At 41.6% G+C, this 26888-nt stretch overlaps 1 protein-coding gene across 2 annotated transcripts in view; it reads right to left on the bottom strand.

The window, feature by feature from the left end:
• Positions 1-26888, bottom strand: part of LOC126162012 (GTP-binding protein Rhes-like) — a 469298-nt gene that overhangs the window by 7760 nt on the left and 434650 nt on the right. For both annotated transcript variants that reach the window (XM_049918238.1, XM_049918246.1), the window contains 2 exons: positions 24087-24510; positions 8119-8490 (listed from right to left, as the gene is read on the bottom strand). In XM_049918238.1, coding sequence (XP_049774195.1) covers positions 8119-8490; positions 24087-24510 — 796 coding nt within the window. The remainder of the gene's footprint in view (positions 1-8118; positions 8491-24086; positions 24511-26888) is intronic.

Raw genomic sequence — 26888 nt, 5'->3', positions numbered from 1 at the left:
CGTCTCACACATGATTGTATGGCATTCACCTCCTGTTCATACTCCTCTGGCATGTTCTTTTGATCAATCATACTGGTCTACTGGTATCCTGTTCAATAAAAATTTCGTTCTATGTAACATCAATAACAGGAACTCCAAAGTTTTCCATCCACCAGAAGGTTTTCCCCACGGATCCATCTATCAACACTCCTTCATCTTCTATACACAAATGCACACTCCGACTAACTACTCCATTTAATGGAATTTCCTGCACTGTAGGTTCCATTAATTTAATCGATTTCTCTAATTCGATCTCAATATCTTCATCCCATATTGTAATCAATCACAACTATATCGACCATGCAAAAACCAAACATGTAATTATAGGAAAACGCATCTGAGCGTTTCACCCGCGAAGCCTCCACCCGATAATCCACAATGGTGTAATTCACGAAATAGAACACGTAAAAAACTAACGTTGAATCCTTGCTGCGAACCATCCGAAACAAAGTTAATAATATACTAAAAGACTGAAAATATTGATTAAATCCCACGGCCATCATCCAAATACAGAAGATTCTCATCGAATTCTTCCACTCGTTTGTAAATACTGTTTGTACTTCTTCTCCCGCAAAGTTTTACCGCAGCTCCTAAATCCTAGAATGACATGCCCTCCGCCTCATTTCCCCCATTCAGCACCGCTCACCTGTATAAGGTACCACTCACACAATTCCCACACCTCTGCAAGAACCTAGAACACGTCTCTCCTGTAAATCCATTCCCTCCAGAACCCAGCTGGACTGCCGCACCCCTATTAGACACCCGCTATTCTCTCCATCTTCAAACACTACATACACGTATTTCCCGAGCGTGAATTGAATCACCTCCCACTAGCAGATCGTGAGATCACCTCCAACTTGTATTCTTACTATCACCTCACTCCTTCCACACGAAATTAAGGCGCCAATTCATCGTTTTCCTTCTACACTACTGGTCATTAAAATTGCTACACCAAGAAAAATGCAGATGATAAACGGGTATTCATTGGACGAATTTATTATACTAGAACTGATATGTGATTACATTTTTACGCAATTTGGATGCATAGATCCTGAGAAATCAGTACCCAGAACAACCACCTCTGGCCGTAATAATGGCCTTGATACGCCTGCGCATTGAGTGAAACAGCGCTTGGATGGCGCGTACAAGTACAGCTACTCATGCAGCTTCAACACGATACCACAGTTCATCAAGAGTAGTGACTGGCGTATTGTGACGAGCCAGTTGCTCGGCCACCATTGGTCAGACGTTTTCAATTGGTGAGAGATCTGGAGAATGTGCTGGCCAGGGTAGCAGTCGAACATTTTCTGTATCCAGAAAGGCCCGTACAGGACCTGCAACATGCGATCGTGCATTATCCTGTTGAAATGTAGGGTTTCGCAGGGATCGAATGAAGGGTAGAGCCACGGGTCGTAACACATCTGAAATGTAACGTCCACAGTTCAAAGTGCCGTCAATGCGAACAAGAGGTGACGAGACGTGTAACCAATGGCACCCTATACCATCACGCCGGGTGATACGCCAGTATGGCGATGACGAATACACGCTTCCAATGTGCGTTCACCGCGATGTCGTCAAACACGGATGCGACCATCATGATGCTGTGAACAGAACCTGGATTCATCCGAAAAAATGACGTTTTTCTATTCGTGCACCCAGGTTCGTCGTTGTATACACCATCGCAGGCGCTCCTGTTTGTGATGCAGCGTCAAGGGTAACCGCAGCCATGGTCTCCGAGATGATAGTCCATGCTGCTGCAAACGTCGTCGAACTATTCGTGCAGATGGTTGTTGTCTTGCAAACGTCCCCATCTGTTGACTCAGTGATCGAGACGTGGCTGCACGATCCGTTACAGTCATGTGGATAAGATGCCTGTCATCTCGACTGCTAGTGATACGAGGCCGTTGGGATCCAGCACGGCGTCCCGCATTACCCTCCTGAACCCACCGATTCCATATTCTGCTAACAGTCATTGGATCTCGACCAACGCGAGCAGCAATGTCGCGATACGATAAACCGCAATCGCGATAGGCTACAATCCGACCTTTATCAAAGTCGGAAACGTGATGGTACACATTTCTCCTCCTTACACGAGGCATCACAACAACGTTTCACTAGCCAACCCCGGTCAACTGCTGTTTGTGTATGAGAAATCGGTTGCAAACATTCCTCATTCCAGCACTTTGTAGGTGTCGCCACCAGTACCAACCTTGTGTGAATGGTCTGAAAAGCTAATCATTTGCATATCACAGCATATTCTTCCTGTCGGTTAAATTTCACGTCTGTAGCACGTCATCTTCGTGGTGTAGCAATTTTAATGGCCAGTAGTGTAGATAGGATCGTACTCGTCTGTCAGCTTCTACATCCCATTGAGTAGTTCGTCCATAAACAAACATTAAAACATCTTTGGTACAAAAAGTCTTCAAACTTACATCCTCACACCAAGTGTTACCACGAGGCCAACCATCATCATCTCCATAGAACAGAATATTCTCATATGACCAACTTGTCCCGGTTTTATTACAGTTTCACCACCTAAAAGTTTTACACTGGTGATAGTTGAGAACAAGTATTTCTGCTGTGCTGTTCAGATAGTAATGTAATAGCTGAGGATAAGTAAGAGGCAGTCTGATGATTGAGAAGACGATGGAGTATACATAAAGTATGGTAGTCCCTACGTTTATCAGCACGTAGCCACGATAATTGTTCAGAGGCTGGAGTGATAAGATCGTAATAACGAACGTCACAATTATATCGGACGCAAGCATTCACTGCCAGTTCAAGTGTGCGAGAGTTTTCGTACAAAAGTCCTTGAGGAATAGTATCGCCATAGTTGAGAATAGGGAGTGTTAGAGATTCTATGAGCTTCTTCTTAAGCTCGCATGGAAATACTTTTTTATATTTCTGTAGACAATGAAGGGATTCAGAAACTTTCTTGCAGACTGTAGTAGTGTGTTCAGTCCAGACTAAGTGGTGGTCCAGGATTATCCCCAAGTTCTTTGCAGAAGGAGAAAAGGTTATTTCGGTGCCATTTAAAATTAAGCATGGAAGAGATTCCCTGTGCTGTGTTGTAATAAGACTTTCGTGGGCGACTAAGATTGCTTACGTTTTGGAAGGGTTTAGTTTCAGACCTGAGTTCTGCGGCCATTCTGACAAAACAAATAAGTCAGCATTTACATGGTCGATGGATGTGTGTAGGTTTGCTGGACTTGCACTGAGATATAACTGAAGGTCATCAGCGAATAGGTGGAATTAGTGGAGTGGGACGCACTGCGTGGAGCCACTTAATACACATCCACAACATACGTTGCAAGGTCAATGTGTCTGATGGAATAAGACTTATTATGTGACTTTTCATGCTTTCCCAACGGATATGTTGCAAATACACTTCTCGGGTTTGCCACCGGATCGTATTGTGTAACTCGCACAATATTTCATCGATGCAACTGCTCGACATCATCAGGTGGCAGCTGCTGTCACTGATACAAGGCGCGTCTGATTATAACAGCGGTAAGACGGATGGTAGCTGGAGGAAAGCGGCGCTCCTGATGCCCCCTGCTGGGAGCCGCAAAAAGGCCATCGGCGCGTGCGCTATGGGCACTTTTGTTAAGCAAAACCCGAAGTGGCAAGTTGACTCCCACCAATCCTCCTCTCGCTGTAGAGGAAGAAACATGAGAAGGGACGAGAGAGAGAGAGACAGACAGAGAGAGAGAGAGAGAGAGAGAGAGAGAGAGAGAGAGAGAGAGAGAGGGGAGGGAGGGAGGGAGGGAGGGAGGGAGGGAGGGAGGGAGGAGGAGTGAAGAAAAGCAAGCTTCAGCTATTTCATTTATAAGAGGTTATCAGTCACACGCCGTTATTAGTCTATCAATAAAGGCTATGCACTTGCAGTTTGACTTGTTTTGCTCACTATCGAACTATTATTCTCTGGTTTGACTTTGGCTTTCCGATTTGCAAATTATTCTGTTATTTCACAGGCTCACGACTACCCGAAACGTTGCCTAGCTGCACTGAAGCATTCCTGGTCGACGTTTGTTATGGTATCAAGAGTGCTAACCACAGCTTCACTTTGTCTAAGGGACTTTTAGTCACACTTTCAGTGTGAGCCAATTGGTTGTGCCTTCTAGTGACGAACGGTAGTTACCACGGTTGCTTTGTATGGATACGACATTCTGTGAGCACTACTTTCTCTAGTTTTACTATTATAATCATTATGCTAACTGCACCTGGGGAATAAATATGTTTCAGGCTCTTCATGGAACGTATTCTATAGGATTTCAACAGTGAAACTTAGTATGATGCACAAATGTTTTTAAGGAATGACCCCCCCCCCCGTAGATTTTGACTATTTCTTCACGCTCTCTCCTGAATGAAAAAACTCGCGCTGAAGCGTACAGTTTTGCTTTGAATCCTCTCTATCATTTCCGTTGGTTATCCTATATGATGGCACTGACGACGATGCTCAAAAATGGTCGGTGATAGTGTAAGCTACCTCCTTCGTAGATGACTTATACTTCGCTTTCTTTGCATTATTGCACAGAATCTTTGTCCCACAACGAGAGTTATATGTCTGTTATACCTTGAATTAATTCAGTTAAAAACCGAAGATATCTGCAGATGAGTTTAAAATTCACCAATTTATGTGTAGGCGTGCGTGAGAGAGACAGAGAGAGAGAGAGAGAGAGAGAGAGTAGAAATGGTTGTGTATGCGTGTATGCATGTACAGGGTGTTTCAAAAATGACCGGTATATTTGAAACGGCAATAAAAACTAAACGAGCAGCGATAGAAATACACCGTTTGTTGCAATATGCTTGGGACAACAGTACATTTTCAGGCGGACAAACTTTCGAAATTACAGTGGTTACAATTTTCAACAACAGGTGGCGCTGCAAGTGATGTGAAAGATATAGAAGACAACGCAGTCTGTGGGTGCGCCATTCTGCACGTCGTCTTTCTGCTGTAAGCGTGTGCTGTTCACAACGTGGAAGTGTGCTGTAGACATCATGGTTTATTCCTTAGAACAGAGGATTTTTCTGGTGTTGGAATTCCACCGCCTAGAACACAGTGTTGTTGCAACAAGACGAAGTTTTCAACGGAGGTTTAATGTAACCAAAGGACCGAAAAGCGATACAATAAAGGATCTGTTTGAAAAATTTCAACGGACTGGGAACGTGACGGATGAACGTGCTGGAAAGGTAGGGCGACCGCGTACGGCAACCACAGAGGGCAACGCGCAGCTAGTGCAGCAGGTGATCCAACAGCGGCCTCGGGTTTCCGTTCGCTGTGTTGCAGCTGCGGTACAAATGACGCCAACGTCCACGTATCGTCTCATGCGCCAGAGTTTACACCTCTATCCATACAAAATTCAAACGCGGCAACCCCTCAGCGCCGATACCATTGCTGCACGAGAGACATTCGCTAACGTTATAGCGCACAGGATTGATGACGGCGATATGCATGTGGGCAGCATTTGGTTTACTGACGAAGCTTATTTTTACCTGGACGGCTTCGTCAATAAACAGAACTGGCGCATATGGGGAACCGAAAAGCCCCATGTTGCAGTCCCATCGTCCCTGCATCCTCAAAAAGTACTGGTCTGGGCCGCCATTTCTTCCAAAGGAATCATTGGCCCATTTTTCAGATCGGAAACGATTACTGCATCACGCTATCTGGACATTCTTTGTGAATTTGTGGCGGTACAAACTGCCTTAGACGACACTGCGAACACCTCGTGGTTTATGCAAGATGGTGCCCGGCCACATCGCACGGCCGACGTCTTTAATTTCCCGAATGAATATTTCGATGATCGTGTGATTGCTTTGGGCTATCCGAAACATACAGGAGGCGGCGTGGATTGGCCTCCCTATTCGCCAGACATGAACCCCTGTGACTTCTTTCTGTGGGGACACTTGAAAGACCAGGTGTACCGCCAGAATCCAGAAACAATTGAACAGCTGAAGCAGTACATCTCATCTGCATGTGAAGCCATTCCGCCAGACACGTTGTCAAAGGTTTCGGGTAATTTCATTCAGAGACTACGCCATATTATTGCTACGCATGGTGGATATGTGGAAAATATCGTACTATAGAGTTTCCCAGACCGCAGCGCCATCTGTTGTTGAAAATTGTAACTACTGTAATTTCGAAAGTTTGTCTGCCTGAAAATGTACTGTTGTCCCAAGCATATTGCAACAAACAGTGTATTTCTATCGCTGCTCGTTTAGTTTTTATTGTCGTTTCAAATATACCGGTCTTTTTGAAACACCCTGTATCAGTATGTCATGTATATATGTCTAGCACGCAGCCGAGTACAGAACTCTCAACAAACGTGACATAAGGAATAAGGTGTACCGCATCTACAGTGTGAGTTCTTTTATTTAAAAATAGTTCGATCCATTTATTCGGCTAAAAAAGCTTTTTAGGCTAATCGTTATGAACTAACTGAACATTGAACAAAGTCGAGCCATCCTGGCAGTGTAGTGGTGTGTTTCTTATGTCAAATTTGTACATAATTTTTGACATACTCTCCTTTTCGGTCAATTCACTATACACAGCATTTCTACAGTGAACTGATACTATCCTTGGTTAGCACGTCGCCCATCGACGGCTGCCATGACCCCCACTTTGGACAAATTACTCTAACCACCAAGTTTCTTTCAATCTGATGCCACATAGAAGTAAGATGCAGACGCACCTAGGTATTCCAACAAATAATACTTCAGTCTTATTGTTGGCATCGTACATATGAAAGATGAAAAATGAAATGAAATGTCGTGTGGCTAGGGCCTCCCGTCGGGTGATGATATTTATTTTTTCTTTAAAATACTGATCTCTTCTTAAGTTGGTCCAGGAAAAACATGTAGGCTTTGTCAGATACTATTTTGTCCTCTCCAATATGACAAATAAAAAAATATTTTTCACAATCCCAAAAATGCTGACCGTAGCTTTTATGGCATAAGTAATCGACGTTTCTTGGGGCAGGTGACTGCTTTGATCACTTTTTCACTTCCGTCTTGACCAACACCTCACCCGTATTAAAAAATCGATGCACAAATTCAATATGGTTCTTTGTGAAATTGTTCGGACGTTACTGACAAATTTGTTTTAGGTGTCACCTTTATCAGTCATTCGACAACGGCGACACCCGTCTTAGCTACAAGTTTTAAATAGTTAATTTTGTTAAAGTAAAATGCATTACATTTTCTTTGGAATAATTGCCTTATACGACGGACGTGACGTGTCACATGTGCGCCATCGTTGTTGCCGGTGGCCCAAAGAATGTGCGTAGATGGGCTATCACGAACGTACGAGTTCATAGGTGGACAATAGCATCAAATTATCAGCGACTGCAGATTGCAGTACCAGTTTTGCAAGCAGAAAGTTGAAAATTAGATGGACTGATAAGGGAAAGATGAAGAGGTTTCCCGCACGATCGGCGAAGAAACGAACACATGAAAAACTCTGACAAGAAGACGAGGCTGGGGTAGGAGAGGAATTCGTGGCTCGCCCATCAAGTCAGTCGAACGACTAACGACTAAAAAAGAAAGGGAAGAAAAAGGAAAAAGAATTTGTAGGAATAGTACTACTCGCCAAGTGGGAGCAACTTCCTGTCAGCACTTGACAATGTCCGAAGGACACCCATCTGAAAGCTGTAGCTTTAGATGCGGATAGAAGCCCTTCGGTATTTAACCACTTGAAAGCTTGATAAAATGTAAAAAGTAAATAATGATAATCCTATACAAATTCCATACGATTCTCATAATATAACTCAGGTATACCGAAAACGGAAAGGCAAATTTAAATGCGAAACTGAATTTTTCACCACACAGTGGTGGTGAAAAAGAGTAGGGAATGAATAGAACTACGAACAGATATGCGACTGTTGCACGAGTCTCACAGACTGAAACTGTGAGACGCTGGCGCCAATGCACGTTGGCCCGCAAGCACAAGCTAGATGCATGCGTGACTTTGCTCCGTTTCGTGCGCTGTCTTCCACTTTCGTGCAACAGCCCCGCGCACCTAGTGATCGCGATAAGTAGCACCTTAAAAGAGAAAGGGAAGCAGACGGCAGCGTTACGCACCTACGAGATGCAGCAGGAGTTGCGCTTCCCCTGGCGCTCGCGGATCTGCTGCAGCTGCTGCAGCTGCTGGGGGGACGGGAAGTGCGAGCCAGCCGCCCCCGCCGCCGCCGCCGCAGCCGCCGCCGCCGCCGCCGTCGCCGCCGCCGCCGCGGCCGCCGCCTCCTGCTGGCCCTGGTCCACCGAGATGGAGTGGCGCGCCAGAGACTGCTTGCGGCGCCGCCGCAGCGCGGGGCTCAGGTTGTACTTCACCTTGGCCTGCGCCAGCAGCTCCTTGAACACCTCCGTGATGTTCACGTTGTCCTTGGCCGACGCCTCCACAAAGCCGTTCTCCCAGTCCACCGTCACCACGGACTCTGTCGTCTCGCGCTCCACCTACCGCAGCAAAGACGGAGCAGGAAATGGTAGCAAATATTTGAGAGGTAAATACGCTTTACAAAGTACAGTGAAACGTCCATATTCAGATACACATTGCAACTAGACCACCTCAATCTAATTTACGACAGATAGAGAAACTAATATTGTCATTTTTATGTGTGTATTATTACCTTTTTGTAGATTTTATCCGTATATGCAAGTAAATAAAAATGGTCAAATGTTTGACTGGAATTAAAAAAAGGATCGCTAGAAATTACAGAACGGATTTTTGGCCGAATTACCACAGCCAAACGAAGAGTCGGAAATAGACAAATGGGGTATCAAATTAACCAACATATGGTCTAGTTTTGCAGAGAAAGATTTAATTGCTTGAAAGTAATGATAATTAAGAATATCGTAGTTAGTGACTTGATGGCAAATTTTTATTCGAATTTTCATAGGCAAACGAAGAGCAAGAAATGGACAAATGTAATATCAAACTGACCCTCGTAATTTCCAGTTTTGCAAGAGAAAATTTATTGATTGTAATGAGGCTAATTACGAATATCTTAATTAGTGATTTGAGAGAAAGACTCAATGATTTTTTCCAAATTTTTGTATCCAAATGAAGAGTCGTAAATGTACAGATGTGGCATCAAATTGACCAGCGTGAGGCTTAATTTTCCAAAGAATATCTAATTGTTTAAGGGTAATCGGCGTATTTAAGAAAAACTGAATTATTAATTTCAGAAAAAACTGTAATACAGTACAATACCTAAAGGTAGTTTATATTTGAAGAGCTCTGCGCATACACAACAAATTGGCCCTTAGGATTTCAGCACTTCTCGGGAGCAGACAGTGCGTTCTGCGTTCTGTATGTGAGAATTTTACAAAAATGTTGATTCGACGACTGTGCCACGGAGGAAACGTTGCAGTGATCGTCGATTGTATAATGTAAATGATGCTCCCAGTGTTCCTCTTATCCGGAAATGGATCAAAACGTTTGAGGAGATCGGTTCAACACTGGTCAACCCGAAATCCGGGCAACCAGGGTCATCGAGACCGGGCGAGTCCTCGGAGACAGCATATCCGCCAGTTCGTGACGCTCCTAAGCTCTCCATTAGCATGGAAGTTCTATAAATGTGCGTAGATCATCACTTCACCGAATTCTCCATAAAGACCTTGAACTACAGCCTATAAAAACCCAGCTGGTGCAAGAATTAAAGCCTCAGTATGCTAGACATAGGCTGCAGTTCGTTAATGAAGTGATTGAGTGCCCTTCAATTAACAACATCTTGTTATCTGACGAGGCTCGTTTTCACCTGAACGGTCATATCAATAAGCAAAATAACCACTACTGGAGTGTAATGAATCCTAAACAGAACCATGAGAAACCGCTTCATTCGCCAATGGTTTATGTGTGGGCTGCGATGTCGTCCCGAGGAATAATTGGCCCAGACTTTTTTGAGGAGGAGAGCGGTCGAGCAGTGAATTCGGAACGTTATGTGACGATGTTAAATGATTTTTTGGTGCCTGAATCGCAATCCTTTCACTGTTGTAATAAAAAAAAGATGGTTTCAGTAAGACGGGGCCACAGCGCACTTGCCCAGTGCGTCTATTCTGCGGGTTCGTGAAATTTTCCCTAGCAAATTGATCTCAAATGTTTCAAATGGCTCTGAGCACCATGAGACTTAACTTCTGAGGTCATCAGTCGCCTAGAACGTAGGACTAATTAAACCTAAGTAACCTAAGGACATCACACACATCCATGCCCGAGGCAGGATTCGAACCTGCGACCGTAGCGGTCTCGCGGTTCCAGACTGTAGCGCCTAGAACCGCTCGGCCACCACGGCCGGCATTGATCTCCAGGAGGGGTGACATAAGTGGGCCCTGTGCAGTCCAGACATGAGCCCCATGGATTTTTTTCCATGGGATGTCCAATATAAAGTGCTTGTCAATAATCAGATTTCTCTGGAGCAACTGAAAGAAAATATCCATAGCGAAGTGGCCTCTATCTCTTCATAGTTTAAATGAGTGCCGCAGGCATTCTGGATTGCATTTAAATGACATTAAGAAGCAGGTTCCTAAACGGGATATTTGAATAGTACATAAAGATTTTGTCAATAGACTTCATCCTCTATTTCAACAAATCAAACAAAACTTCCTTTTGAGACTTCCTTTCACGAACAGTTGCTGCTAGCTATGTATATGAAGAGCCAAGATGTCCATCCCTTCGACATCTAGCTATTTTACGCACTCATAAAAAGTTACATTCGGCTGATACTGAAGATTAAATAACAAATTCTGAAATAAAAATGTTTGAAAGAAAACGGTTAAAGGTTTTTTGAAATTATTTGCCTGAAAGTGAGAAATAAAATAGATTATATAAACTATTGATTCGTCTTTGAATAATGCTCGATATCATTTATAGCAAATGGGACGCCAGCTGCGTATTAAAAGTTAACTTAGAATCATATAACTTTAAAGAGTAATAGAGATATGGCTGTGGTGGAATACGTAGACTGTGTAGTCTCATTTGCTATACATGATTTCGAGCATCATAGAACGTTGCGTCATATGCTCCTCTGGTTTATTTTGTTTCTTATTTTTAGACAATTCATTCCACAAAACATTTGAACGTTTTATTCAGTTGTTTTACTACGCTATGTGTTCCCTTCACTTTATTTACGAAGCGTCCTCAGTGATCTATAACACACGTTGGTTGCATGCTTATAAAAATGTGTTTACAGTATTACAGTTATTTCAGGATACTCCTGTTGTTAGCGAAAAAACGAGATTCTGGAGCGCAAGATTCGTAGAGTTAATTTGCTGGTTGATTCCACTTATGAGTTTTTGGGTCCTGCGTAAATAAAGATGTCCGATTTTTAGCGTTTGCGGCAATGATCTTGCGCTACCTGTATGTAGAACTGATATCAGAGCGCATAACTTCGGCGTGCCTGCAGGTTCCTGTCTTGCGCGTAGTTCACCATGTCGTAGTTACAACAAGTTTCTATCGGTCTGTACGCGATAAAGAATTCTTTACTTATTTCTAGCTTTGAACTTTACATCAGCATATTATGTGATAAGCTGACGCAGAACCAGATTCGGACAGTATTTTCATTGTCCGTTGTCGTGACATTCAGTGTCAGCCACGTTTTAACTACGGAAAGAACGAAATACGATCGTCTTTGACTGGCACGCTCAGACAGTTGACGTACGTCATCCAAATAGCATAGACATAATTTGTTTGCGGGCATATTTCAAATATGCATATAGGCAATTCTACATAAAACAAAAGACGATCGACACAGCGACAGCTGGAAACATTGTAAACAGTAAAAACAGGCAATCACAACTTTTTTTTCGGATAAAAATACACACTCTTAAACTGAAGCGTTTAGCTGAAATGTGCTCTCAAACGGTGAGAACGGAAATCCTGGTGTACGCAGGATGCAACGAGCTGCGATTCCAGGGCAACACATATGTTTTAACGGGATCAAAAAATCGTAAGTAGCATCAAACAGCAATCTAACCTTACAAAACTTGCATTTCAAAAACTGGTTTCTTGCCTTCAAAAAGAAAACACCGAAAAAACTGGAACATTATAATATAACTGGAAAAGCGTTTGTTACATGCATACATCAAACATATGTCACAGGCCAGTGGGCCGCTGTGGCTTAGCGGTTCTAGGCGCTTCAGTCCGGAACCGCGCTGCTGCTACGGTCTCAGGTTCGAATCCTGCCTTGGGTATGGATACTGTTGGAATTGTGTGAACAATATATTTCGTGTGTGACGGCGCAAAGTGCACTGTGTAAAATAGACCTCTTTGACACTGTCTAACACTCTTTGTGTGCGCTAATTATTCTGTTGTGTTCGCTGTAATTTTGTTTGTTCTTGAATGTGCAAATATAGTTATTAGTAAGATGTCCTTTTTTCTCCTTAATACTTATTCAGCTGCGCAAATTCCAATAGGTTATGGGCCCAGCGTGCATTTGGAATAAGTATATCAATAAAATAGTAGGGAGAAAGTATTGGAAAAGTTCCAATTTACGTGAAGTGCGAGTTATCCTTACAAGACGATCGCAATTTTTTTCCGCATTATTTTTCGGTGTTCTTTACGGCAATAAAAAGCAAGTTACCGTTAAGAATGAGTGCGGCACAAATTCCACAGATTGAAAGACTTATAGGTCGCGAAAACTATGCAACCTGGAAGTTTGCAGTAGAAGCATATTTACGTTTAGACGACCTATGGGACGTGGTAGATGAGAGAATGAAATCCACAGATCAGAATTATTCAAGTAAGGATAGGAAAGCAAAATCAAAATTGATATTACTGATTGATTCGGTGAATTACGTTCACGTTGAAAAAGCTGCTACAGCGAAAGAAGTCTGGGACAATTTACGAAGTGCATTCGAGGATGGTGGTCTTACGAGAAAAGTAGGATTATTACGCGAGTTAATTACCACTCGTCTGGACAAATGTAAGAGCGTAGACGAATACGTTAACAAAATAATAACCACGTCGAAGCGACTGAGAAACATCGTATTCGAGATCGCTGACGAATGGATAGGAACATTGCTGTTGGCAGGACTGCCCGAAAGTATGCACCTATGATTATGGGACTTGAAAGCTCGGGTATACCAATCACAGGCGACAGTGTTAAGGTGAAAATCCTTCAGGACGTAAAGAGTGCTCCAAGCTGTTGTACATTGGAGAAGGAAGGTGCGTCTGCTCTCTACTCCAAAAACAAAAAGAAGAAACTGGTGAGGTGCTATAAATGTCAGAGATGGGACATGTTGCGTCTCAGTGCAAAGAAAAAGTAAGCCCAAGATCAGACACTCAGCAAAAGAGGTATGTTACTGATAGCCCAGAGAGAAGGACCAATAACAAAGGTAAGGCACTCTCATGTTTTTATTATTTTGGTGGGATGAGCAATCGTGATATGGAATGGATTTTAGACTCAGGTGCATCTGTGCATATTGTTAAAGATAAATCACTTCTTTATGACATCAAAGATAAGATTCATATGGGAATATCTACTGTTGATGGCAACAAGCTCCAGTGTCACCTGGCTGGGAAACTAGATCTACATGTAAGTGTAAATGGTGAATTAGATATGGTTACAGCACACAATGTTCATTATGTGTCAAATGTGGCAACTAACCTGCTGTCTATAGGGGAAATTGTCAAGAAAGGAAATACAGTCACCTTTGACATGCAGGGTGCAAAAGTAATCAGTGAAAGTGGTGAAGTTATAGCTACAGCAAGTAACGAAAGGGGTATTTTTAAGTTGGATACCATTGACAGTAACCATAAAAATGTTAGTGATTCAGTATATTCAGCAGAAGGTTTTTTACGGCACCGGAGGCTTGGACATCTAAATAGAAAGAGTATGTCTATAATAAAGGATATGGTAAAGGGAATACAGAATTTTAGTGTGTCCAAGGATCCTTGTGAGACATGTATAAAGGGAAAACAAGCAAGGTTACCCTTCAAGAGTAGTAAGAGTAAATCCACAGAAGTCTTACAGTTAATCCACACAGATGTATGAGGCCCGATGGAGTGTGAATCCATAGATGGGAGTAATTATTTTATTACGTTTATTGATGATTACTCAAGATATACTCATGTTTATTTTCTTAGTTCTAAAGATCAAGTGAGAGATATCTTTGAGGAATATTGCAATATGATTGAAAGATGGACAGGAAAGAAGATCAAGATCATCAGGTCTGATAATGGGAGAGAATATATTAACCAGAAATTGAAGAAACTTCTGGCAGAAAAGGGAATCAGTCATCAAACTACCATAAGGTACAGCCCATCTCAAAATGAGGTTGCTGAGAGGGCTAATAGGACCATTGTTGAGAAAGCAAGGAGCATGATGACTGACGCTGAATTATCCAAAGATTTTTGGGCAGAGGCAGTGTCAACAGCTCTATATTTGAACAATAGATCACCTACAAAAGCATTAAAGCATAGAACCCCTTATGAGATATGGGTAGGAAAGAAACCTGATCTAGGCAATATAAGGGTTTTTGGGTGTGATGCAATGGCACATATTCCAAAATAGCTAAGAGGAAAATGGGATCCGAAAGCTAAAAAGTATATTTTTGTAGGCTATTGTGAAAATTCAAAGGGCTACCGATTAATGGATCCATTGACTAAAAAGATTGTCACAAGTAGAGATGTAATATTCTTTGAAAATAGAAAGGACTCAAAAGAGAGTAAAACCACTAAGTCAACTGCACCTAGTTCAGAAGGTGAAACCTTGTGTGAGGAAATAGGAAGTGAAGAAGAGGAAGACGACAGCCAAGGACAAATGGATACTATTTATGATGACAATGAGTTAGAGGATGAAAAACATGAAGAAAACAATGTAAGGCGTTCTTCTCGTGTACCAAAACCGAAGGAATATCCTGATTTTGAGATGTATACAGCACAGACTTTTAATGATGAGCCAAGAACAGCAGATGAAGCAATGAGTGGCCCAAACTCTCAAGAATGGAAAGAAGCGATGAAGAGAGAATTAGAATCTTTATGTCAGAACGAAACCTTTGAATGGGTAGATATGCCAGGAGATAAGAAACCACTGCAGGCAAGATGGGTTTTCAATTTGAAGAACCCTGAAAGCTCATCACCAAAATACAAAGCAAGACTTGTGGTAAAAGGATATTCTCAAAAACAAGGGGTAGATTACGAAGAAACTTTTTCACCTGTAGTCAAGTATGCATCATTGAGATATCTTTTAGCCTTGGCAGTAAAACGAAATTTAATAATTCATCATATGGATGTTAAAACGGCATATTTAAATGGGAAATTGGAGGAGGAGATATATGTCATTCCACCAAGGGAAGCCATAAAAACCAGGTCAGAAAGTAAAAAGATTTGGCGTTTGAGAAAAAGTATTTATGGACTTAAACAAAGCATATTGATATACGGCACCATTTCATTCGGGACCACATAGAGCGACAGAACATTGCCGTGGACTATCTGCGTACAGAAGACATGTTAGCTGACCTTCTGACCAAACCCTTGGAAAGGGAGAAGTTTGAGAAGATTGTGGGACTATTTGGTTTATCTTGAGGAAGCAACACACAAAATATAAGTTCAAGGAGGGGTGTTGGAATTGTGTGAACAATATATTTCGTGTGTGACGGCGCAAAGTGCACTGTGTAAAATAGACCTCTTTGACACTGTCTAACACTCTTTGTGTGCGCTAATTATTCTGTTGTGTTCGCTGTAATTTTGTTTGTTCTTGAATGTGCAAATATAGTTATTAGTAAGATGTCCTTTTTTTCTCCTTAATACTTATTCAGCTGCGCAAATTCCAATAGATACGTATGATGTCCTTACGTTAGTTAGGTTTAAGTAGTTCTAAGTCTAGGGGACTGATGACCTCAGATGTTAAGTCCCATAGCGCTTGGAGCCATTTGAACCATCTGAACAGGCCAGTGAGGACGATTGGCAAATAAAAAGAAGCGTAACGCTTATGGCATAAAAAACAAACAACCTGCCATTTATTTGCACAGATAGACCACAACACCAAGGCGAAATAATTAGTTCACAGATACTAAACAGCAACACTAAATTTGAATAAGTATAAAACTACTTATAATCAAGTGCCATGCAAAACCGAATATTAACTCAACTCATGTACTTATCAAACTAGCTCAACTTAGTTCCTGAAGAAGGATATGAAACTTGTGTTTTTTATAATAACTTTTGTTGTAGGTAGTGTACTCAATACCTCAGCAGCCTGTCCTGCATACTGGAAAATACATCAGCCTTTCGTAGCGATTGTTTATTCAGTGACAGGTGGACGAACAGAGAGTGTCAGTGAAGCATACTTAGACTAGTAAGCTACACAGATTTGTTCAGAACATCCAACTCAGGGATTATAATGATTGGTTTTTATTTTAAGATTTACGATATGATTTGAGGTGGATGTTTCTGGATGACAGACTGATCTTGTAAGAATGATAAATATCACTTTAATGTGTCATTAATGGATAAACTGAATATCGGATAACTTTACTAAAGTAAGAAGAAGAAAAATGAATTTAAAGGCATGTATATATATTGAAAGGTCCCTGTTAGATCCCTTTCATGTTAATTTCTTATATCTGTTGTCATTTACGGCATAAATTCCACTTCTAAATTTACTTCGTGTTTCTGACTCTATCTGGGAGTAGACTGAGTAGTGGAACGTGTTACTTTTACATATGAATAAGAACGATCTGTCACACTACTACACTTTAAAACACAGTTTATATATAATTCATGTCACACAGTCTCATATGGGACCTACATGCGCTTTCTTTTATATAGTGTATATGATAAGATACTTTCATCCCCCTTCCCTTCTGTGTGAAAGGATGAATGAGCAAATGTATTTCTAGTTGCATGCTTGATGGTAGCAGACAAGCCTGTCTGCTAGAGAACAGTAGGACCAACGTCGGAACAGGTAGCTACGCTTTCTAAAAGCAGAGAGGTTTCTATTCTTAGTATGGTCCTGTCCGTCCCTTGTCATGTTGGTACAGAAAGCTGCCTCTCTGGTTACTTCCGTTTGTATCTGTGGAAGCACCCTCCGTAGGGGCCCACAGCAGTCGGTCCGCGGCGAGTGTCTGAAATGGTAAGATCTCCGGCTAAGCGCGTCTCTGCTAAGTCCGTAGGACAATGGATTTCTTAAGTTCAGCCTAACTGAAAATTTAATCACCTTTATTTCGGGTTTAGATCTAAAATATCTAATGTTATCTTAAATTGCAACGCAGCGTAATTCGAATGTGAAGTTCAGAATATCTTCCAGTAGTTGCTTTGTCACTACTTTGTGAGTAAAGTGGAACCACGTGTGGATGATCCGTAATTCTAACTAAGATCATCAATCTTAAACGCGAATGTGCGTGAGATTATAACGTCTCGTCTTGACAATATTTTTCAATATAGCAACTTTTCTTTATGTTCAACCCACGTGGGGTGTACTTTGTGAGACCAGTACCACGTGCTTATACAATTGTTTGACCCCTCAGGTTAATAATAAGACGATAGTAACCAGTTCGAGGTTTTTCTTTTGTAATTTGTGTTTCGATGTAATTTATTTTAATTATCAAAATTATTGTGGAGTTACACTCTTTGTGTAAACCAATTTGACCACGTGAAGCATGTGGTGCAGTCATCAAAGTAGCCCTCAGCTACTCTTTTCGGGAAGATTTCACAGAGAGTTAGTGTGAATTTAGTATACTAGTGTGTGGTAATTTCATGACGGACAGGATTGCGCTACGTACGTAACTTCTTTGGGTGAAAATTGAGTCGGTTGGTTGTAGTTAATTTCCTCTTGCATATGTTTCAACGTTCTTCCTGTGTTATTTTATGAATGCAGTGTTGTATGCAGTCTCCCAATCTTGGCTCCATATTTGATGTGTTCCGTAAGATTACAAACTCACATTTTCACAATCCTAAATAAGGCACCAGTTTAGTTATGAATCAAGTTTAATATGCTGAAATTTTAACGGAACAATGATCAATGTTAAAATAAATGTCCAAATATAAACTGATTTATTTCTTTTTATTTAAATTGTCTTTTTTTATATATATATATATATATATATATATATATATATATATATATATATATCACCGGTTATCATAAGATGACTACTGAAAGATTATAATTAATGTTGGTCTGGTTGGGAATTTGGTAAGCTAGACTGGATACCTGGTGAAACAGTTGCTCAGTAATGCAAGGTTAACTTCCCCAGATAGCTCACAGCTTTTAATCCGCTTTTATTGTCTTGAATATCAGCACCGCTTTCAGAACAAATTAATGCATCAACATTACAATATTTCACAGATAATTCATTAAGTAACTGATGCCAGCGTTACATTAAAATAAAAGAATTTCTGGTCCTTCGGCTCAGGTGTAATTGTGCGTAATACGAAAAGATGTGAAATCTTCATGTCAAGAACTTAGCCCACTCAACGAAGAAAAAAATGAAAAATCGTTGACATGGGGAAAAATTCAGGTAGTCGCTAATTTTTGTCCAGTAGTTGGAAGTAGTGTCATGAACAACATCCTAAAAATCATAACCAGTGGGATGTTACCGTGGAGGTGGGAGGAGGGGGGGCGTTTAAAGGTGAATTTTTTGTATTTCTCTGGAACATCTCGAAAACCACGGCTTCTACTGAATATGTTTCCCAAGACAAAATTACAATACATCAGAGTTCCCACAAGAAAGTTTTTTTCTAGTTTTTCTCTAGGACTAATAGTTTCGGCACTGCAGCGGATGGAAAAATCACAGATTGTTAGAAAAATTGTTGTTAATCGTATAAAGTTAATGTTTATTTTAAGCAAAGTGTGTTGAGAACATGTATTAAATGTGTGTATCACATCTAAATGTAGTAGAACCGTATTAAGGCGTAAAATGTGTTTTGGATTTCATCCTACAGCAAATACTAGTTGTATCTAAGTGCAAAACCAATAAGCGTGAAGACAGCTATCGAGAATCTCAATTCCGACCTGGGTGCACTATCAGTATGTGCGCAGGATATATGATTAAAACTCAATCCATCCAAAATCCAAGTGGTACTGGTTGTCGTTCTAGGCTCATAAGCTCGAAATATCGGAAATCCCTACTGTCGTTAACCCTAAAAGTGACAATTATCAACTTCTCTCCCTCAGCAAAGAGTGTAGTAGTAATAATAGATGAAAACATAAATTGAACTGAGCACGTAAGTGCATTGTGCAAACAGGCATCAGCATACATCTCTCCATCCCCTATCTACGTATAAAAAGCCCGCCCCTCTTGACCTGGAAAAGAAACTTCCAATTATTGACTACAGCGATGTTACCCTGCACGATCTTTCTCAGGAAAGCTCGCGGCGCCTGGAACTGGTTAACCCTTTCAGACCCGAAATTTTTCTGGAGGAAGAAAAAATTGCTTGCACTACACCTGCTTGCAAGCAATTAAAGGTCTTTACATGGATAGTCAGGCAGCAGTTAGAGTTGACGGTAAATTGAGTTCATGGTTCAGAGTAGTTTCAGGGGTAAGACAAGGCTGCAACCTGTCTCCATTGTTGTTCATATTATTTATGGATCATATGTTAAAAACAATAGACTGGCTGGGTGAGATTAAGATATGTGAACACAAAATAAGCAGTCTTGCATATGCGGATGACTTAGTTGTGATGGCAGATTCGATTGAAAGTTTGCAAAGTAATATTTCAGAGCTAGATCAGAAATGTAAGGACTATGGTGTGAAGATTAGCATCTCCAAAACGAAAGTAATGTCAGTGGGAAATAAATATAAACGGATTGAGTGCCAAATAGGAGGAACAAAGTTAGAAAAGGTGGACGGTTTCAAGTACTTAGGATGCATATTCTCACAGGATGGCAACATAGTGAAAAAACTGGAAGCGAGGTGTAGCAAAGCTAATGCAGTGAGCGCTCAGCTACGATCTACTCTCTTCTGCAAGAAGGAAGTCAGTACCAAGACTAAGTTATCTGTGCACCGTTCAATCTTTCGACCAACTTCGCTGTATGGGAGCGAAAGCTGGGTGGATTCAGGTTACCTTATCAACAAGGTTGAGGTTACGGATATGAAAGTAGCTAGGATGATTGCAGGTACTAGTAGATGGGAACAATGGCAGGAGGGTGTACACAATGAGGAAATCAAAGAAAAACTGGAAAGGAACTCTATAGATGTAGCAGTCAGGGCGAACAGGCTTAGATGGTGGGCTCATGTTACACGCATGGGAGAAGCAAGGTTACCCAAGAGACTCATGGGTTCAGCAGTAGAGGGTAGGAGGAGTCGGGGCAGACCAAGGAGAAGGTACCTGGATTCGGTTAAGAATGATTTTGAAGTAATAGGTTTAACATCAGAAGAGGCACCAATGTTAGCACTGAATATGGGATCATGGAGGAATTTTATAGGGGGGGGGGGGGGCTATGCTCCAGACTGAACGCTGAAAGGCATAATCAATCTTAAATGATGATGATGATGATGGAAGAAAAAATTTTCTTTATGTGGTAGTGGTCTTAGGTGATTTTTTAATGATTTTAGGAGCAAGATTTATGCAAAAATATTTAATCGTTTCCAAAACGTACTTTGTTCACTTAGCTTCACTTTAAGGACTAAAATAACTAATTATGAAATATTCTCTATTGTAATAAATAGTAAAGTGATCATTCAATAATTTCCATGTAAAATAACAACAACAATATTCTATTATACACTGGAATATAACGAACCATGTATTCTGGTGGTCACGAGTTGCTGCGCACTGCTACATTGACTTTCTCATATTTTTATAGTAATGCCCAACGGTTGGCAGCACTTGCGCGTGATGAAAAAGTTGAACATTTACAAGTGTGTAGCTGAGGTTCGCCTAGGGAAGAAATACTTTTGTTGCAGCTAACAGATTGTAAAAGTTAATGTACACAATTGTAGCCAGAGGGTCTGAAAGGGTTAAGAATGCATGTGTGCGTTATATCTGTGATGTTCGACTCTTGGTCGTATTTCACCCTGGTTTCGAACAGACAAGCGCAGAGATTTCCATAGTCTTTGTTTCCTGTACCGTCTTATCAACGTACGCTGTCCCTCACATCTCTCCTCCGTCATAATGCTCTGAACAACATGGCAGAAACACCTGTTCCCACCAGAGCAAAATCCTTTCTGTTCCACTTAAATCGCTCAGCCACTTCCTTGGACTGCTTCTCAGTAGCAGGAACCTGACTCTGGAATAACGTCCCTCTTTATGTTAGAGAACTGAATAACATCTCCAGATTCAGAAGATAGTTTATGACATATCTGCTAAAGCAACAATAACGATTATCATGTCCCTGGACGCAGTCGTTATCTTTGTAAATCCTTCTATCCAACCAGTTCTTCCTCATTTCCCAGTATTCTTAGCTGGTGCAGTCTCCTTATATTTCATTTCTCCAAAACTCGATAAATCAGAAAACATCTACTTTATACAACAATAAATTCTTTTTACATCTGCTACTATCATTACTGTTATTATTGTCATTACTATTATTACTGCTGTTATTATCAGTGGCAGCAGCAGCAATAGTATGAGTACTGCCAGTATTCGCTTTGTAAGTTCATAGTCAGCATTATTTGCTCACATATCCACTATAGACGCTGAAATCAATTTAATACTAGTTGTCATATTCAAACTGTTATTTCTTAGGTAGCTACGATGTAAAAAAGATACTCTACGTGTGAAACCCTTTACCGACGTAAGAGATGGTCTGACGGCCCTAATCAGATCAGGTTAAATAAATAAGTAAATACATTTCATACCCCTCTAGAACAGTGTGCAAACAATTACGTAGATTCTGTCCAGTGTGTTTCTTACGTTTATATTAGCAGTAACTCACACGTGTGTATTCCATTTAGTGCTTAGCCATGTTTCGAAAAATTAATGTACCTGGGCATGTCTGCATTCTGTTTCTCCAGCGATTCATAAGGCGAGCTGTGGAAGCTTCGGTACAGCTTTGTGAAACACCCTTTAGTGAGAGTAGAAAAGCGCCTTCTCGCTCTTCAGATTTGCAGACCTTTGAAAGAGGTAAATGCATGACCACAATTCACCGACTTACCTTCCTTCACAGTTCTAACCTCCACTGTCCCGTTCCACCCTGCTGAACCCCAGAACACAGATTATCCGTTGATACGGTTCTATTGTATTTAGATGTGGTAGACACATCTACTATTTCTTCTTAGCCTTCTCTATTTAACAATAAACATTAATTTTATGCATAAAACTCTTTTTTAATAATCTGCGATATTCCATCCCCTGCAGTACTGAAACTGTTAGTACAGGAGAAAAATGAAACGATCTTTTTTGTTGGAAATTTAATGAAATTTAATTTTATGCTGGGAATCATTTTCACTAGATGCCGCTGTTTTCGACATATTTGAGAATAACATGAAAAAAATTACCTTTAAACAACCCCACCTCCCCTAGCACCGCCCCGCTCACACGCTACTGGTCAGGATTTTTAGTATCCTGTCGATGACACTCCCTTCTAAAACTGTCGCCTACACGAAATTTTTTCCCTAATTTTCCTTCGTAGACTATACTAACTAGGGAAAACGCAGTTCTGTGTCTTACACAATTTCAGAGTTCTGAGAGTGGCAGCGGATCATCTCTGTGGTGATCTAGTGACCTCAGGGACCCTCTTATTTACTTCTGTCAGTGTAGGCTGCCATTTTTCACCACAACCGAAGAATAGGACTCAGTATGGTATCGAACAACATGAGACACTCCCCTTTATTCCGAAGCCTTTCATTCTTACAACCACTGCAGCTTCGTTCTATGTCAAGCCAACAAGCGGAGATTTTGGTTTGAGCTTTAATTACATTTGAGCTTACTAAGATTTTATCTCCCTCGTTACATGACATTCGTAATTGTATATCATTCATCTTCTACCGGGAAATTTGTACTGAAATGAAACATGGAGAATGGATGAGGAGTCTTCGCATTTGTGAAACGATAATTCCCTGTGTCTGTGGCATTTACACCACTAGGTGACCTTTTGAGAGCTTCCAGCACGTAATTCGCAGTCAGGGCGGCAAAGAGCACACTTTGAGTCAATCTAGTAGAGTTTGTGTAGTTTTGTCAACGGCAGAATTTGTCGTAACTACTTGGTTATGCAGGCGCCATGACGGTTTCATCTATTTCTGTATCTAGTTCTTTGTGCAATCTGTCCCCACGTGGTTCACAAATGGAGATATCTATGGCGTATGCCAAGGGCAACTCTGTTAGTTACTTATTTGTATTCCGTCTATAGAGAGGATATTAGACACACTGTAAAAGTTTCTTTTGTTGCTCTTAGCAATGCAGAGATCAGACGGTACCTCATCGACTATCACGAGATGTCAGTAGCGGTGTGTCACTATCGATACGCACTGGTAATTGTTGCCCTTCTTGTCGACGTTGCTCTCGAAAATTCCCGTTATTAACGTCGCGACAAAACCTACTTTCATTACGAAAAGATTGGCCCCACTCCTTCCATTTGCATCTCTCGCGATGCTGTCACAGGCGAGCTATTAGAAATAGCTTCTCGACTGATGTTCTCCACGGATGAATGTGCATACTACTGCCACCCAGAACCAGGACAACGAGCCATCTAGCTTAACACACACACACATCTGACATTTAACGTTCAAAGTACAGTGCGAATAACATGGGGACTAGGCTATAATCTTGTCTCACTTCTCAACTACTGTCTGCCTTCCGTAACACAAACGATTTGGGCCATACATCTCCAAATGGTATGATAGTGTTTGACATCACACAGCCCTTGAATTCCCGGCGGGGTCAGGGATTTTCTCTGCCTCGTGATGACTGGGTGTTGTGTGCTGTCCTTAGGTTAGTTAGGTTTAAGTAGTTCTAAGTTCTAGGGGACTGATGACCATAGATGTTAAGTCCCATAGTGCTCAGAGCCATTTGAACCATTTTGAACAGCCCTTGAAAACGAACTCTTAGCTCCGAAACCGTTTGTGGTTTAATAAAATATGCCACACTGCCATTTCATCAGGGACTGCAATTATCCCGAAATAAAGGAAATTTGTTGGTAGATTAGCTCACGTTCTCGATCGCTCGGACTCACCTCTCGGTGCTCCTCGGCGAGGTCGATTTTGTTGCCGACGACGACGATGGGAGCCGGCGTTCCCGCCTTCGTCTCGAGGATCTGGTCCCGCAGCACGCGCGCTTCGTCGAACGTCTCCGCGTCGTTGACGTCGTAGACGAGGATGAAGGCGTCCGCCGACGAGATGGAGAGAGCGCGCATGGCGGGGAACTCGTAGGCGCCGGACGTGTCGAGGATGTCGAGCGTGAGGCGTACGCCGGCCACGCTGAACTCGCCGTGGTGCATCTCCTCCACCGTGCGCTTGTACTTGTCCGAGAAGGTGCCGTACAGGAAGCGCGAGATGATGGACGACTTGCCCACCTTGGCGGCGCCCATCACCACCACCTTGTGTCTCGTGCCGGCGCCCGAGGTAGCTTCTGTGTCGGATTCGCCTCGCTTTGTCGACCTGGAAGCAAAAGCGATTTATGATAGACGTGAATAGTAAGACATGAACTTGTGAACATTTTACTATCGCAGTCTAAACATGCTTCAATAGTATCTGCGAACGTTTGAAGAAATACAAAATATAATAATGTTGCTGATCTAGAAGCAACACTATTGTTCAGAGCTCTGCTACGTGTTTCTCGTAAATCAAAAAGAATCAATAAAGTCTATACTACTTTGTACTAAGAGATCTGAAGACGACAGTTTAAATTGCTGAAACTAGTTATCTGTGTACAAATAATTGCGATCTTGGCTGATAAAGTTTTCTGACAAAATACAACAGCATTGTCAAAAATCGTAGAGAAGGAATTCGTTTAAAATTAAGCGAAGTTATTAAGGACTTTATTCGTGTATTTTCGGACATATTTCTTTCATTCTTTCAGTGGTTGGTTATGTCTTTATTTCTACATATGCATCTACATAGTCTAATGAAAAGTATCAGGACTGCTGGATATTAAAATCGGGTGTATACAACCTTCGCCTTTATGACGGCTAGAACTCTCCTGGAGACAATCTTTATGAAGGAATGGCAGCTCATTTTTCATCAAGAGCGTAAACCAGAGAAGATAATGATGTTGGACGCTGGAGTATCGAGCGAAGTCGCATTTCAATTAATCCCAAAGGGGTTCTGTAGCGTTCAGCTGTCCGTCAATCATTGCCTCACAGAAGCTGCGTTATAACAGGATATATTGTCTTGATGATTTAAACAACATCGTCTCCACACTTTCCTCTACTCTGCGCAGTACACAATGCTGTAAGCCGGCCGCGGTGGTCTAGCGGTTCTGGCGCTGCAGTCCGGAACCGCGGGACTGCTGCGGTCGCAGGTTCGAATCCTGCCTCGGGCATGGGTGTGTGTGGTGTCCTTAGGTTAGTTCGGTTTAAGTAGTTCTAAGTTCTAGGGGACTTATGACCTAAGATGTTGAATCCCATAGTGCTCAGAGCCATTTCACAATGCTGTAAAATGTACTCATATCCCTCCACCTCTCGTGTTTTCTAGAATGCAATAAGGTTACAACCTGAGACCATGAAAAACGCTCCCAAAGCGTAACACCACGTCCTCCATTCTTCAATGTTGGTACTACACATTATGGCAGTTAACGTTCCATCAGACTGCCACAAGGTATAGCACTATTCATCACTTCAGATCATTTGTTCCAGTCATCCACTCACCAGTGGTGTAGCTCTGTACACCACCTCCACCGTCACTTTTAAGGAGAATCCGGAAGTGCCAAAATTCGATTTCCCAGAAACTTTTCTCAGTGGAAGAGGGATGAAAATAAGCAAAACACATGTCTCGGATATCTGTAGATACTTGATCGTTTCTGAGAAAACGATAGACAAAATCAACGAGGCACTTAAAGTGTCCTTTAGTGAGTAAATAATTGGACGGAAGCGGTTGCTCAGTCGCTAGCGTTGTGGCTTCACACCTTTGCGCCCCATGTTCTAAGCCCGATTTTTATTTGTGATTTTCATTTGTTTACCCACGTCGTTAGAACATTACTCCAGGAATGTTTTCCAGTGTGTACTGAAATAACGTTGTCCATATTCGTCCACTAGTTGCGTGTCTGGTGAATAAGTTACGTAACAAATAAAAACAATAAATGAATAGAGAAATTATTTGAAACTTTTTTCAGTGAAATTGCGAGAGCCAGTATTTCGAAAAGTGATCCGTTATGCGTAGTTTACCAAGAAATTATTGCCAACGCATGAAATCTCCAGCAATGTTAATGATGTTTCTTTCCCGAGCGAGATTCGTACGAAGGAGTTTCGCTGTGTCAAATTGCCTTCACCCGATGCTCGTGCTCTTTTGAATTTTATGTTTCGAACGTTTCCTACGATCGGAATCGTTCAAGGGAATACACAACAAGAATTATAAGAATTAAAATATAAGAATGAAATATAAAAATATTGGAATTTAAAAAGATTGTTTTAAACATTTGTGGAGGGCCACTATCGACAGCAGTCAAGTATCGCATAAAATGCATGTCTGAGCATTACTGCTTTTACACACATCAAAAAAAGTTTTGCATCACCTCGGTTCCGAGAGTTCCAAAACCTGTACAGAAAATTGGAATACAGATCAACGTAAACATCATTTCCGCCATCTTTATGGCTCATGATAACCACACATTGCGTGTTGTACCACCATACAGCGAGACCTTCAGAGGTGGTGGTCTAGACTGCTGTACACACTGGTACCTCCAATACCCAGTAACATGTCCTCTTGCATTGATACATGACTGTATTCGTAGTGGCATACTATCCACAAGTTCATCAAGGCACTGTTGGTCTAGATTGTCCCACTCCTCAACGGCGATTCGGCGTAGATCCCTCAGATTG

The sequence above is a fragment of the Schistocerca cancellata genome, chromosome 1 (genome assembly GCF_023864275.1).
Source record: "Schistocerca cancellata isolate TAMUIC-IGC-003103 chromosome 1, iqSchCanc2.1, whole genome shotgun sequence".
In the NCBI taxonomy this organism is placed as follows: Eukaryota; Metazoa; Arthropoda; class Insecta; order Orthoptera; family Acrididae; genus Schistocerca; species Schistocerca cancellata.
The sequence above is the reverse complement of the archived record's forward strand: the minus strand, read 5'-3'. Positions and strand labels throughout refer to the sequence as shown.